General features: G+C 43.1%; 1 protein-coding gene across 2 annotated transcripts; it reads right to left on the bottom strand.

Moving 5' to 3' along the window:
• Positions 1–216: 216 nt before the first annotated feature.
• On the bottom strand, positions 217–7,611 carry KLF6 (Kruppel like factor 6). 2 transcript variants are annotated; one of them, XM_032182287.1, is made up of 4 exons: positions 7,376–7,611; positions 4,028–4,601; positions 2,166–2,289; positions 217–1,743 (listed from the first exon to the last, which is right to left on the bottom strand). In XM_032182287.1, the coding sequence occupies exons 1-4, from the start codon at positions 7,475–7,477 to the stop codon at positions 1,692–1,694; spliced, it is 852 nt and encodes a 283-aa protein (XP_032038178.1). In that variant the 5' UTR covers positions 7,478–7,611; the 3' UTR covers positions 217–1,691. The 2 variants fall into 2 exon arrangements, with proteins under 2 accessions (XP_032038178.1, XP_032038179.1); XM_032182288.1 differs by lacking the exon at positions 7,376–7,611 and adding an exon at positions 6,498–6,556.
• Positions 7,612–16,294: the final 8,683 nt, after the last annotated feature.

Raw genomic sequence — 16,294 nt, forward strand, 5'->3', positions numbered from 1 at the left:
ATAGCATTAAACTAAAGGTAAAGCCTCTAAAAATGCTAGATTTTAATAATTGTATCTTTCATTTCTTTGTCTCCTTAATGATCATATTGGGGGGGAGGGGATATTTTGACGGGCTGTGGCATTTTCTAGCTATGTGTTCTAATTTTTTTTCCTTTTAAAAAAAATATTTATATATTATCTATATATATACACACATACACAGACTGTACACACAAATATACATACACAATTATTTTTCTGCCCACTTTTTAAAAAAAAAGTAATATAGTTTCTTTCTGTATGACCAACAGATAGCTAGATATATAGATGTGAAACTTGTGCCTTTTAAGCAAATACATCTTTTAATACTTCTGTATCTTTAATATGTATGAAAACTTGACATATTAAGTACAGTTGGGGTGTGTATATACACAGTTGTTGTGCAAGGTCAATATAAAAAAAGTCTCAAGGTGGCAGAACTGGTCAGGTATTCAATTGGCATATGCATTATACTGTAACACAGTCAAATTGTCTAAGTTAAACAAATACTGTACTGACATGAATGACTTTTCTCTATATTTGTCTTTGTGAAGGAGGACCCTGGAAGTAACCTTTTTTTCCCCTCATATTATACATTTGATACAGTACAATGCCAGGTGAAAAGAGAGCCTTAATAAAGCATGCATCACCCATACCCCTGTATAAGACCCTCTACAAGAGAAGGTCACTTGCATAAGGCACCATTATTAAGGTCAACAGTGCATTAACAGCTAGAAAACCAGAAGTTAGTCCTCAAGGCATAAATAAGAGAAAAATTAGCTGCATGAGAAAAATCAGTTTCTAACCAATAGTGGTTTTATCCACCCAACAGAAAAAATTATTCATGTTCCATACATTATGTAACATTAGACCAATTGTATTTTAGCTGCTCTTAACTGGAATCAAAACTGCAGTCCTGATTAAAGAATGGAAAAGCATATAGTTCCCCAGAACCATGCAATAACCTTTGTATTATAATGAAAAGTTATAGTTGTGTTACATTTGTAAATACACAGCTTATACAATGGATTACAAATGAGCTCTGTAGCAAGTAAAACAAGCTACTTGACACATTGCACGTTTAATAGCTGCACCAGACACCTAAAGCTCCTCTCACACAGGAACGGGGAGGTCCCCATCTCCATTCTGGCATCCTGACTCTTTTTATTCCCCCCTTCCCCTCTCAGTTTTCCCTTGAAAAAGGTGCAGACACCCCTCCCCCCACCCCTTGGAAATGATTGGTGGTCGTCCCATCTCACGAGATATTCCTCACATACAAGACATTCAGACTATTTTTTTTCTCTTACAGTTATAAAACAACCACAAGAAAAAAAATGTGCCTCAGCATACAGTCATCAATAGATCCTCATAGCACACAGTCGCCCAATCATTGACATTCTCAGTGCACATGCTCACGGCAAAAGGCTTAGGAGCCACTCAGAAGGTTAGATACCAGTGTATGAGTCCAGGAAACCCCAAACATCACGCACCGCGGTTGCTATGCCGTTTCTTACATGACTTATTAGCCCTCAAAAGACCTTCAAGGAAGAGAGGTCCTGGAGGCAACTGGGTAGGGTGCAAAATGGCATGCTTTGGCTGGAACACGCATCCCTCTGCTCAAGGCTCTTCAACCTTGACGCCTCTTAGCCCACAGGATTCACCTCGTGACCCACTCAGAGGTGTCTCTTCATGTGAAGGGCCAGGTGGTCGGACCTGGAAAAACACCTGCAAGGGAAGAGAAAGACATTGTGTTAGATGAGGGTTGGGTACACTCATGGCACATTTTGTGAGGTTGAGACCGCCCCCCCATGCTCTGTGGTTCCATACTGTGGCCAGGGGAGGAGGGATGGGGCAATCCCAGAGACACCAGAGTGCCCAAGGCGTCTCCAGGCACCTGGGTGCTCTGCAGGTAGCACTGGGGATTTCACAACACTAATCTGCACCATCGAGCTACAAACTATATCCAGGTGATTAGTAAAACATTTTTTTCCCCCACTATGAAGACATAATAATCCCTTAAAAATACTAGATGCATTTGTGTCCCCAAGCGATTCCTTCACAAATGAACCTTGTGAAAGGCAGCCTAGACTCACTTTCCAGTAAGTGTTAAAAATAACTATTTTAAAAGGTGCATTTCAGTCGCATACCTGTCACAGTGACTACATTTAAAAGGCTTGGCACCAGTGTGCTTTCTGAAGTGTCTGGTTAATTCATCACTTCTTGCGAAACGCCACTCACACCCTTCCCATGAACATCTGTAAGGCTTTTCCCCTACAAAGAAAGCAGATTATATGTTAGTCACGACTTCATTCAAACGAAGATTGGTGCTATCCCATTCATTTTCTATGTAAACCTCCTCCACCCCCTAAAGACAGTCAATTTTATTTAACATATCTGAATGCTTCAGAACATGCAGGCAAAGAAGGCAGAATTCATCCACCTGATTCCTACTTAACTATTGTGCTGCAACAGTACATCAAGTAATCTCATTCTTTTTTAAAAAAGCGATTAAACAGGTTCTCAGGAAACAAAGAAATACAACCTTGTACCATTCCTGTTCATCTGTAATAGCACCCTGACTCCCAAACAGGTAGCATGGACCTCATGAAGGTGATTAAAGACAGCGCAGCTAGGCTCCCAGTTGCAATTAGGCTACTGTATTGCATCAAAGTCCTCTGTCACTCACTCATCTGTATAACATGCAACCTCTTTCTGCTGAGCTACATTTTCTTGGAAAAGCCTGCACACCACTTTGAACATTGCTATTTCAGCATTCAAGAAATACCACTTCCATTCACAGGAACGTTCTCAGCCAGACAGCACCAGGACAACAGTTCTGCAATACTTCTGAGGCCAGCAGCTATTTATGTCTGCTCAACCACCATGGTTTCAGTGGAAGTTGTTCTTTCCTCTGAAAATAATCTCGTTTTATCGGACTTCTGCCTGACAATGGGAGCATCCAAGCTTGCTCAGACTTCCCATAAAAGCCACAAAATGCTGAGCTCATGAGTCAAAACAGGATCTCTTCCGTGAATTCTCCTTCCACATCATGGGGAAAAAAACTGCATAGGTCTTTGGATTTGCACACCAAGAATGACAAACCAATTCCTCACATTAAGCGATGACTACTGAGCCAAGGCAGAGCTCTACACATCTAACTGCTGTCATAAAATGATGTTGAATATTAATACTCAAGCAAGCAAATCAGCATGCTACTTCAACCATAAAATATTTATAGAAGCCCTGAAGTGTCTACCTTTCTCACTTTCCCAATAACACACGGGATTATTTTTTTTCCATTCAGATTCCATAACAATAAAATGCTGTTACTCAGTATTTTGGGATAAAATTATACAGTCAATCATACATTTGCAAGTCCAATTAGGCAGATATGTTAGAAGAACTACAACGCACCATGGCTTTCCAAGATTTTTGCTGACACAAGGGCACACAAAACTGTTAAATTATTTACAACTATAGCTGTACTTTATATAATCAAGGCCTTGGGATGTCTGGCTGAATTGACCCAACGTACAGTGGACCAGTGGACCATGAAGACAAGCTCTTATGCTACTTTGCGATCCATCCAGCTTTTGGATATGCCATTCCTTTTTTTTTTTTTTTTTCCTTTCTTCTCAAGAAAGTCTCAGTTAGCTTTTGCTTTGGAAATAAATTGTGAACAGTGAACAGAGGTGTAGCATCTCTTTTGGCTAGTGAGTGCTCCTGAAGACCACATGCCTCTGCAGTTTCCCAAGGATTGCCTAGTTAAACAAGTGGCTCATATTTGCTGTGACAGCAGACTCCTCCACAGCCAACTGCCTTGGCTTCAGCCAGCTTACGAAGAGAATGAGGAAGTGATGTCGCCCATGCTGGTAAGCCTCTTGTACTATTACATCATCTCTCCAAACCTGGGCTCCCACCCAGCGATTGTGTAAGGCCGTGACACCACCACCGTCAGGGGTATTCCCTGCCGTACTTGCCAACTCTTAACAAGCATTCAGTTACTAACCTGTATGAGTGCGCTGATGTGCTTTCAGATGTGAACTTTTGGTGTAAACTTTCCTGCAACCGTTAAAGTGACACCTGTGAACACGCCTTCTGCCATCTGGCGAGGTGTCACCATTGGCGGGTGTACCTTTTTCTGCAGTCTTTCCAGCGGTACCGGTACGAATTTTCCCCGGTGAATGCAACTCACCCGGCGTACAATTCCATAGCTGAGAAGAAGGCTCCTTGCTCAGCTCAGGAGACGAAGGGGGAGTGGAAGTGACAGATGAACTCAAGTTTCCTGAACTGGCTAAAACATCGCTTATAGGGTCAGAGGTAAACTTGGTCGTGGGCGAGAGCTCCTCGGAGCTGTCCGAAGATTCACTGCTCACGTCAGAATTCAAACTGTTGGTCTCTAAGTTCTGACTAGTAGGGCTGTCCTCTTTTGGCACACACGTGCTCTTCAGTTCAGATTCCTCCTTTTTCTCACGTGCCAAAATAATTTTGGTCCAGAGATCCTCTTGGCTATCAAATTTGATTTCAGATGCAGATACGTAACAGGGTTCGCTTTGAAGATACCGTTCCAGCTCCAAACACGTCTAGGTGAAAGAGAGGAAGAAAAAAGAGGAAAGTTACAAGCTTGCTCAAAATAAACCCAATTGTATTTTACACTTCAAAAAGCATGCAGGAATGTAGTACGTTCGATTTGAGGTTTCTAGGTTCAAAACAAATTAAAGGCTTCTCCAGCCGTAACTAGGTGACTGTTACGATGAAAAGAAATCGCTTCTTGAGACCTGGGAAGGAGTTCAAACACAGCTGAAGGTGCAAGTCAGCTTGGGTTTGCAAAATAGCATTCTAATGAGTCACTCAAATTATCATCACTCTCATCATAAAAATCTGTGTTTTAGCAGGCTGACATTGAAAAGGGACCACAGAGAGCCACAACAAATAAGTACACTTCACTCTCGCGCCCTGCCTAACGTCAAGTTGTTTTGCATCTCCCTCACACAAACACGAGGCTGAAGGGACCCAGGCGAACACAATGTGCTCTGACAGGCAGCTAAAGCCCGAACGCCGTGTCAGAAAACAAAGCCACATTTCAGCATGGCTGCGGAGCTGCCGGTCCGTCTTCTGGGGCCATCAATGGAGCAGCAGACGTCCTCCCATTTCCTGTGCATGAGAACGCCGCACGCTCGACTTTCAAAGAATGTCATTTCCAAGCATATTGGCATGCACGCCACATAGCTCAGGCTGCTCCCCTGCATGGTTGGAGGAACGAGGGGGGGAACTTTTTCGACAGAAGAGAGGGGAGAGAAAAGTTCCCGAATAGAAACGTCCTATTCTATAGGATGCGAAACGGGAAATTACTCTGAGGTCCTGCTGGGAGTCCCACAATGAACAAGAACTTTATCTACTGGCCAAGAGTGCAACTGTATGAGTCATCGCTCGCTTTCTTTCACGCAATGCCAAAGGAGACTTCCTTTTAAAATCCTGTCCATCTGCCAAGAAAGTACTCTGTTCAAATATACATGCAACAGTACATGGACAACTTCCCCCCCCAGCCGCATTCCTCTCCACTCGATGAAACGAAACAAAACAAAAAACAAAACCACCCTAAATGGGTGAAGCTGCGGTTTTCAATTTCAATTACCCTGCTGACTTTCTAGCCATTTGCAGAGGAGAACAAAAAAGGGTACGAACTGTTATGGCAACAAGCTGATGTTTTGGGATTATTCTTTCCACTATAGGAAACGATCCATATGGAAGCATTACACAGGAAAAAAAAGACACACCAAGTTTCCATACCAAACTCTACTTATTTTAGCAAGATCATCCCTTCCCAGCCCGGTAGCAAAACCTGATCCCAAATGCCACACATTCCCCTCACAGCCCCTTCCCATCTGCCTCCTGTCTCCCCCAGTAAACTGGGTCACATGTTGTGACCAGGCCAGGAGCGAGGGCAAAAATGGGGGGGGGAGGGGGGAAGAGAAAACAACACAAAAACAACAAAACAAGACGAAAACAAGCCCGGCGCTGCACACGGCATTTAGGTATTTGCCTGTAATTAGATAACTCGTTTGCAATGCATGTTGACAACAAAAAAGGGTTTTTGATAGGGACGACACAATAGTGTATTGATCTTCCGAGAAAACAGAAGGGGAAGGTGGGGGGAGAGGAAGCATTTATTAAGATCTTGTTAAACTTTAATATTCCTGGCTAATTTAAATTCCTCATTAGGTAGATTATAGTGATGGGAACCGGAGCGAACCTCTCTCTCTCTCTCTCTCTCTCTCTCTCCCCGAGTTTAAATGCCTCTGAAGGCTACTGGGAAAGAGGGCTGGCCCCTTGCCAAAAACCCAAATGCCTGAAGGAAACTACTTAGCTCCATTTCAATCACGTACTATGAGGCTGCCTCTTTGAAAGGGGAAGGGGGGAGGGAAGGAAAAATAATAATAAAATAAAATAAAAAGGGGGGGGGGGGGGTGATTGCATACAATGAGGAGGCATGTGAAGGCTGTAGCACTTTGCATCTTTGTTTTTCCGACCTTCTTGGGTAGGCTCCTTCGCCCCGCCGGCAGGTACCGGCCGTGGTCCCCGTCGCCCCCCGGAGTGGGGCTGTCAGCGGAGCCCCCCGCTCGGAGCGGATTAGGGCGAGAAAGGAGGGGAAGGAAAAAAGGCAACGAAATATGTCCATTAAAGGGAAGGAGCCTCCGTTCTTCCTCCTTCCCCACCAAGGCAATTAGCACAAGGGGAGCGCTGTCATATGACTGACAACTCTGCAAAGCTCCCTGCGCTGGGAAACAGCTCCATTATATACATATATGTATACATTATATATATATATATGTGTGTACCGATGTGCATGTACACCCGTGGATGGTTTTTTCCATCATCGCTAGGAAATAATGCATAACAATAATAAAAATAATAACAGCCGAAGTGGAAAGGCAGCCCGTGGCCGAGGCGGAGAGCTGGGCTGACAAGACCCAGCTGCGGAGCCCGGAGCCGGCACCGGAGCAAAACTTTTGCCCGGACCCGGTGCGGAGCCGAGGGACCGGGGAGCTGCGAGGCCGGGCAAGGATACGGGCAGCTCCTCGCCTTCACCTCGGGACTCTCAAAAAAATTGGAAAAAAATAAAAATCAAAAATCAAAAAATCAAAAAACCGCCGTGTTATTTAAAAGCGAAACACCTGCTTCCAAACGTCGCTAGGTATTTGTGCTCAGATCTCCCCAAACTCGCCGCTGACACTTGGTTGTTTTTTTTTTTTTTTTTTTTTTTTTTCCTCCTCTTTCAATCCGCTCATCCTTTAATACGGCTTTAAAAAAAAAAAATACGACAACAACAACAACAACATCGACATCCTCGTTTTACCTGTTGCCAATATTCCTCCAGGGACGGCAAGGCTGAGAAGTACCCCGTGTCGTGCACAATCTGGAGTTCCTGGAAGATGCTGCACATGGGGAGCACATCCATGGCTCAAGTTGCAACAACAAAAGTCACTGCTGGTTACCAAAAACACCACGAGAGATGCCTCCTTTATGTGCGACGGGGGTGTGCCGGGGGGGTGTCAAAAACCTCAGTTCTCAGTTTCCAAGCCCCCCCCCCCCTCTTCCTTCCAGAGAAGAAGAAAAAAAAAATATTAAAAAATAAAAAAATAAAAAATATTTTATATATATGCAGATATATATATATATATATGTATTAATTCCTTGAGGAGCTTAGGGAGGAAAAAAGACCCGAAGTTTCATGCAAAGTTTAATCGCACGGCAAAGGCAAAGGACGGCTTTCCCGAGGCGGCCGGCGGAGGACCCTGGCGCAGGAGCGGGCTCAATATTTGCAAACACGGCGCTGCTGCGAATGCAGCCCCCTGCAAAACTTCCCCGCTCAAAGCCCGGCCCGGCCGCGCCGCCGCCCCCGCCCCCCCCCCCGCGCCCGCCCCCCCTCCTCTCTCCCCCTCCCTCCCCGTTCTCCTCCTCCTGCTCCCCCCCCCCGCCCTCCGCCTCCCCGCCCCTCGTGATCCCGTGACGCCGCCCGCTCGCCCCCCACCAATCCCCGCCGCGCGCCCTGCGCCCCGCGTGCCAATGATGTCAGAGCCGCCCAATCGGAGCCCGGCAGGCATCGCGGCTCCTCCTGGCGTGACCGAGCCCGGCCGTGACGGCTCCCGCCATTGGCCCGATTCGAAATTCGTCCCCTCCTGATTGGAGGGCTGGGCGGCAGGCTATTTTTAGCAGGGTATATAAAGCGGGGAAGCGGCGGTGTTTTCGGGAGGGGAGGTGTGTGCTCGGGGAGCAGGCAGCGTGCGGGGGAGGGGAGAAGGAGGCCGCTGCTCTCTGCGCTGCCGGCGGCGGGCGCCGAGGGCGCTGCGGAGCCACCCGCGTAGGGTGGCCGTGAGGTGGCCGCTGCGCTCTGTGGGGCAGAAGGGGACGGGAGGCCTGGGGGGGCCTCACCGCGGTGTCAGGGTGCCCTGGTTCGCTCTGGGCAGCCGCCATGTCGTCTCCCTGCGAGGCTGGGAGCAGAGGGTGCCCATAGCAGGCAGGGTCATGAGGTCCCTATGGGCTTGGGGGTTAAGGTTTTGGGGAGACCCTCGATCGAGTGAAGGGTCTGGAAGTGTAGTGGGAACTATGCTCACACCTCTCCTCATGCCTGCCCTCCTGGCCGGTGGCTCAAGGCATCACTTCATGCAGCGTTTACATCCAGCAAAAACCCTGTTTTGGTGTGTATCATAGCATTCTCATTCCCATCCAGCAAAAACCCTGTTTTGGTGTGTATCATAGCATTCTCATTCCTAACACAGCTCGTCGGTGATATGGCTGTCTTTGTACAATGGAAAAACATTTTCTGTGGTTAGCTTTCCAAAGGAGTGTCCAGGGCATGGAACAAACACTCCTAATGTCTTGCTTTTACTGAAGGACTTCTAATTTTCCGCTGATGTTTCCATCGTAATCTCTTCTCAGTTATTTCCATCTCCACACTTTTCTCTGTTACTTACAAATGGCAGCTAACGTATTTAAAGTTTGTTCTGCCCACTGTCTTCTGAAAAGTAGTGATTGTAGGAGTCAAAATGTCGAAGTCTAATTTTCCATCCTCTAGCCCTTTGCAAACTGTTAATATGTCCATTTTGTAAGCATACTGCTGGTGTGTCTGCTTGAGTTTCCCCTTGTCTATGGAGAAAAAAAAAAAAAAAGCTAAAGGTTCGTTATAGCATTATTGCATGTTCAGAAACACAAGCTGGTGTTGAAGACTCAAAACATACAAATCCAGAGAACTACATTCACTTAGTAATTAATAATTCTTTACTTGGCTTCAGAGGGCCAAACCTTTGAATATATTTCCAATGTTACCTTGCAGACAACAGATAGTTTTGTCTACTTGTTTCCAAAACCCAATCCTTCAAAGAAAAACATAGAAGGAAAAAGAAGTCTTAAAAATATTAGCTACACACCTAACTTGAGCCTACTTTTAGTTCTGTAGAGTGAAGTATTTTGTGGCCTGAGTTGCCATGTGGGTTCCAGACAAATACAATCTGGTAGCATAACTCTGGAAATCCTTAGTGTTTGTATAGGTGACCTGCTCCCTTTCTGAATAAGATTTCAGTTTCAAACAAAGTGACAGTCATTATCCACGCTTTTGTTTACCCTTTTATTTTAAGTTTGCCTGGTTTTAGCTATGTTTCGTGTAACAGGGTTCTCAACTCCTAAGGGGTCTGGATGAGGTTTATTGTGCCCATGTGGAATTTGAAGCATAAGGGTCTTATTTGGTAGTTATCTTCGAAAGGACAGTACCTCACGGTGAAGGACAACTGAGGATACCAAATGTAAATCGGTGGAGATGCAATATGAAAAAGAAAAAGTCCTTTAATAAAATTCATTTTTAGTTGACAAGTGATTTTTTTTTTGCGCGTCTGCCAGCCTGTGTTTGGTTGGGCTGGATTAAGATTGTCAGAGGAAAAAAAATAAGCAAATCAAAGGAAACCATGACATAGATGTGACAAAATTGCAGTAAAAGCTCTTTAAGTTACAACCTGTCTTAGATTAGGCCACTATTTATGGCCATTAAAAAAACAAAAACAACAACAACAAAAAACATTTATCACTGGACATGTTAGTTCTAGGTTATAACTGTGTTAACAAATTTTAGTCTTAAATAACAAAAAGTGTAAACTGAAGTCAACTCCAGATAAGAAAGAATGGGTAAGACTGTGCAGAGTGAAGTAAACAGACATAGTGTTTTTACCCAGTATATTTTTATCTGGAATTAAAATTAAATGATGAGTCAATAAAATGCTGTTGTTTGGGAGACTGTTGCATGGAATATAAATCGAGGGGAAAGGTACTTGTGCCAATAGAAGCCAGGATGAAGAAAAAGAGTGTGAATTGAAGAGAATTTATTGTGGTCTTTTGTGGATAATAACCATGAGGACAAATTTTCATAGACCCCAAAATGAATGATTGAACTAGTGGGAATACTTACAAACATAATTTGGTCCTAATGACTTTCGTCAATCTCTCCATAGGAGTAAAGTTTCAAATAACCATTTTATACCACTGGGATTTTTTGAATCATGAGCCAGGGTGGAATTTGCCTTGAAAACCTTAAATGAAAACATGTTCTAGGTCAAACAAACAAACAGACGTACTCAAATCAGTTGCTCCCTTGGGACCACACCTCTTTGTTTAGATGTGCCAACTAGGGACAGCGGCAACCTGATTTAGGTCAGAAGGCTCTTCATTGTTGGTCGTGGTGAAGGAGGTTGAAGTGCCTGTACTGAACAGATAGGGAAGGAATAAGGCTATATAAAGCGTTTTTAACTATTTATGATCTAGGTCACTTATAAAAGTGGCAAAAATGGGTATGGATTATAGAGGATTACTCCAGATGCCAGCGTTCTGTCTTGCACAATGGCTTTTAAGTAGGACCGTCCACAAGTTAGGATAATCAGCCAATTTATCCCCGTAAGGTCATTGATTTACAAATACATGTAAGAAAAAAAAAAAAAAAAAAAAAGCCCTGTGTGCTTTAATTTTTTTCTTTTGGCTCATTAATTTTAATAAGGTTCTGTCTGAAAATCTATATTACCACATTAAATGCCCCACCACTCCTCTGTAGTAACCGCTTTGTTGGGGCCAGTGGAATGTTCCTGGAAAATATGCTAGCCAGCATAGCAGGCGACAGACGGTGTTTTCCAGGTGGGCTGAGCTCTGTGTGAGGCAGGGGGAGCACCTGTTCTGTTCTGAGAATATTCGTGCATTTTTAGAGGGCACATTATCTCTGTACCGTATTCAGGGCTTACAGAAAGAAGAGGAGAAAACCTCCTGAAAATGTTTCATGTGCAGGCAGATGCAGGGAGTTTAGATGGAATGGGCAGGAATCAATAGCTTGTGGTTTGATTAGGATAAATTGACTTTATTTGGGGGAAAAGAGAGAGAGAGTGTCAAGTGCATGAAAGCATTGTCAGTTAGCAGAGAACACTACTTGAAATGATCTGCTTCCGAGGTGGTAAGTTGCTAAATCGAAAACTAGCATGCAATGTGATTCTACCACAGATAAAGTAAATGCTCTTTGAGGATATATAAATAGAACTGTTATGAGTAGGCAAGCAAGTAGGGTGATTCCTGATCTGTCACTCTGGCAGAAGCAGTATTAGAGTATTACATTTCAGAACATGAGCTGGCATAGAATGAAAACTAAAAGAATTAAAAAGAAATAATGACAAAAATACAATATGGAATAATTTTGGTAAATGTAACTTGTACAGCAGACAGAAGATAGTTAGAAGAGGTGAGGTGTTGCCCTACAAGTACTGGTAAAGGATTAAACAGAACAGAGGGGAAAAAATGTTGTTATTAGCTAATGTGAATAGAACATGAACCAGTGACCCACAACTAAGTTAAAAGTCAAAAATAAATGGTTACATGTTTTTTCTTTTTGTTTGCTTTTTTTTTTTTTTTTTTCCCATTTCACTTGTCATACCAAACCCAGAACTATGCAATATTTCACCTGCTATGGAGGCTTGGAGTGCATGTCTTTAAGCACCTGTTTTTATTTTATACTCCCAGATGTGAATAAACAGTTGTTGAGAAAGAACTGGCCTGTGATCCCCATCAGCACCCAGAAACAGTGTTAGAATAAAAGATACCAACAGATGATCCTTCTTCATGCAGGTGTACCACAGAGTGTCTTCCTTGAGTATGCACACCTTCATTTTGAAGACAGGTACACTTCCTGCTCCCGTAGCAGACACTGGAAAGGCAATACTGGCAGTGCTGTAATTACTGGTGGTGGTTCCCTAATTCCAGGCCTATTCATAGCCGGGTTATTTTGCTTATTTCACGGGTCAGTGTTGTTTTTCTGCTTTAAATAGTTCTTTTTCCTCCCTGATGCATAGTTGCATATTTATGCAGAAAGTATGCTTATTTTCACCTTTTTCTTAGGTGAGAGCATTAGCAAAGTATGAGACCCTATTTCCAGAGGAGGATCAGTGAACAGTCCACTTAGCAGTACACAGCAATATTAGTTGTAGTTACAAGTCTCGTTTGAATAGGTGGTTTGTGTTTTCTAATATGGCAAATATCATTTGTGGGTCTTTAAAGTATTTAAAAGCTTAAGTCCTATCCAGAGTAAATACAAATTGCACTTCAAAAAGTTGGCACTTTTTGTTTTTGCGGTATCTGAATTTTAGGATGACTGTTTCTGTAGCCATCCATAAAGTTTCCCATGATTTACAAGACCCGAATTTCTAATCTTAAATAAATAGATAAATAAATAAAGACAGATTTTCAAACATTTCTTTCTAAATATGAGCGAAAAAGAAAAGCACACTCTTTGCAAAACATCTTTAGGAAAGTCTTTGATTTTAGGTTGTGTGTGCTCATAAGAAGTAACAAGCAACTAGGACTTGTTGAACACCAAGTCACTGGCTGCTGTCAGGAAATTACTGACTGATTCCCCAGGTGGAGGGTCAGAAATTGCAGTTTAGAGGTAAAAGTAGCAGTTTGAGATAGAGGGAAAAAGATTGTGTTGCTGGACATTTTGTCATTTTCTTATGACCATCTCTTCCTTTTATCCATTGCTAATTAGTGACCATTATTTAATGGTGCATTGTGCTGGAAACTTAAATCAGACAAATTGTGCAGACAAGCTTGAGAAGTGGGCCTATGTGAACCTAATGAGGTTCAGTAAGTCCAAGTGCAAGGTTTTGCACCTGGGTTGGGGCAATCCCAGACATGAGTACAGACTGGGAGAAGAACTCATTGAGAGCAGCCCTTCATGAGCCAGCAGTGTGTGCTTGTAGCCCAGAAGGCCACCTGTGTCCTGGGCTGCATCAACAGAGGGGTGGCCAGAAGGATGAGGGAGGTGATTGTCCCCCTCTGCTCTGCCCTTGTGAGGCCCAACTTGGAGTTCTGCATCCAGGTGTGGGGCCCCAGCACAAGAAGGACGTGGGGCTATTAGAGCGGGTCCAGAGGAGGGCCACAAAGATGATCAGAGGGCTAGAGCACTCTGCTATGAAGAGAGACTGAGAGAGCTGGGGTTGTTCAGCCTGGGGAAGAGAAGGCTCTGGGGAGACCTTGCAGTGGCCTTGCAGTATCTAAAGGGGGCCTACAGAAAAGCTGGGAAGGGACTCTTTGTCAGAGAGTGTAGTGATAGGACAAGGGTGAATGGCTTTAAACTAAAAGAGGGCAGGTTTATATAAGGTGTTAGGAAGAAATCCTAAATTATGAGGGTGGTGAGGCACTGGAACAGGTTGCCCAGAGAAGCAGTGGATGCCCCATCCCTGGAGGTGTTCAAGGCCAGGTTGGAAGAGACCCTGGGCAACCCGATGTAGTGGGTGGCATCCCTGCCGATGACAGTGGGGTTGGAACTGGATGATCTTTAAGGTCCCTTCCAACCTGAGCCATTCTGTGATTCTGTGAAGTTTTGGAAGTTGTGAGAAAAGGAACCCAACATGTACCAATCATTTTGTGGAGCAAGAGACTGGAGGACTAATGATGAAATAATCTGGACTGTCTTGCTGCCAGTTTCTGTCCAAGTGAGGATGAATAAAAGTGTATGGAGTTTGATTATAACTGCAAACTTTCACAGAAGAATGCAAAGAAATATTTCTAAGCAGTAATGCCAATTAGTGTAGGAATGACATGCTTGGAGTGGTTGTGAAACTGCCTTTCCTAAGAATTAGTTAAGGCAAGACTAGGCAAGGAGTTGTATAGAGGCCTCAGCCAAGAGTGGTAGGCCTTTGCTCGGAATGAACTGCATGGCCCAGGATCTCTTTTCCAACTCACAGCATCTCTGCTTTGACTTTGTGCCATGTGTATTATGTGGGTTTTGTAAAGGTTTATAAAGGGTTTCTCTCTATGTTACAGTACCCCTGTCTGTGGTGCATGGGAGGAAAGCAAAACACCTAACTTGTTGCCGCAACAATGGGGAGCTTCCCTATTAACACTACATGGGATGATCCTTTTGGCCCTTGCAGCTTGACTTGTTCCTTCGGTGCCATGGCAATTGTGTCTCCTTATGATGAGAAGTGGGAGACAGAGCTATTTTTTTCCCCTCAGCTGCAAAGTTGGATACAGCATCTGATAAACATGCAGACATACATACACATTCAAGAGCAAAATGAACTGTGGCCTTTCAGTACCTTACCCTTCTTTGGGACACAAGGAAATAAACATAGTCGTTAAAGAGTCAGCACCGTTACCACATAGTGAACCTTTACTCTGTTCCCACCTATTGTTATTTGAAATATCCCATTTCCTGTTTTGAGTAACTGTTGCCAATGGGCAGGATTCAGAACCCATTCACATCAGTGTAACTCTAGTAGCTTCCGAAGATCTGGGGGGAAAGGAAATGAAAAACAAGTGACTGTGATGAAGTCATCCTGAGTTTCCACTGAAGTGCTATGGGTTCAATCCCAGTCAGTGTCAGAACATAGCCCATTTCATGGGAAATTGTGAACTTATTATTTGCTTTGTAAGCCCCAAGACAGACCCCATCCGTATAGTCACATTATTGTCATTATTGCTATTGTGCACTTGGATGACAACAATAATAAGATAAGGAGATTTACTCTGTAAGTATTTGAGATGAATAGGTATATATATACATATATACACACATAATAACTAGTTACTGGTTGATTCATAGAAGCTTCTTGGCTCCTTGCTATGAGACTGTGAAGTTGTTAGAAATGTATAAGTGACTGTGTAAAATGAGAGTTTATATCCCAGTGTAGTGAGAAGAAAAAAAAAAAAAGAAAAAAAAAAAAAAGAAAAACACACACAAACTAGCTTTTGTTTGAGGTATAGGAGAAAGGATTTATTATTAGAATGCTATAATGAGGAAATAGAAACACAGAAGTAATTGGAGGATCAGACCCACAAAGGTAGCTCTCAGCTCTCGGTTAGTCACCTTTCTCTGCAGGGAAATTTATTGGAAATATAAATGCCTATAAAAAGTTGTGAATCCTTGGCAACTATGATCTCTGGGTCTCAGTTCCCTAACTATACAAAGAGGATACTGCTTCCTTTCTTTGGTCTATGCCAAATGTAAGCTTTGGCCCAAAAATCACAAAAAGAGATCATGGCAGAGCCAAGAAATGAACTCAGATCTTCTGAGTCCTAATCCAAGCTTATCATAAGCTCATCTTTCACTTGCTTTTGAATAACAACCAAAGTGTTAACCCTATTCCTATACATTTAAAACCTGATGGAGTTCTTATCTGTGGTGGTCATTTCATTTCCTCGTTTCCTGCTGGCAATTTCACAAGCCTTTGAAAGCCTTTCTTCCCCTCCCAGGAGATAGGCAGCTTTCTTCAAGATACCTTCAGGAAAGCTTGCTTGTCTTCTTTAGACATGAATGCTAAGTGATTTTCACCTGGTGGTGGAATCAACATTAGCATTTTTTAATTACACAGTGTTCTTTGTTTTCCTTACCTGCCATTTGTATCTAATCCTTCTATCCCCAAAATTTGAAGACATTTTTAGAGATTTCCTAAATTATTTTTTCCAAATAAAAATGTTTTGCTTTAACTGAGCACTTTTAAGATTTAGATGCTCCAGGTTATTTGCTGTTTTCTAGGGGCAAACAATTCAGTTAGTAAGCATGCACAAAAGCCCAAATATTTGTTTCTAGATCTTTTCCATGCTCTTGCATTTTATGAACTTAATTTGTGGGAGGATTTTTTTTTTTTTCTTTTTTTAAATCTTATTTGGCATTAGTTTAGAAATCGTGGATTTCAGAGGCATGGTGGAAATAAAAAATTAAATTCTTTGAAACAAGTACATTGCCTTGTTGCTT

This window comes from Aythya fuligula, chromosome 2 (assembly GCF_009819795.1).
Source record: "Aythya fuligula isolate bAytFul2 chromosome 2, bAytFul2.pri, whole genome shotgun sequence".
In the NCBI taxonomy this organism is placed as follows: Eukaryota; Metazoa; Chordata; class Aves; order Anseriformes; family Anatidae; genus Aythya; species Aythya fuligula.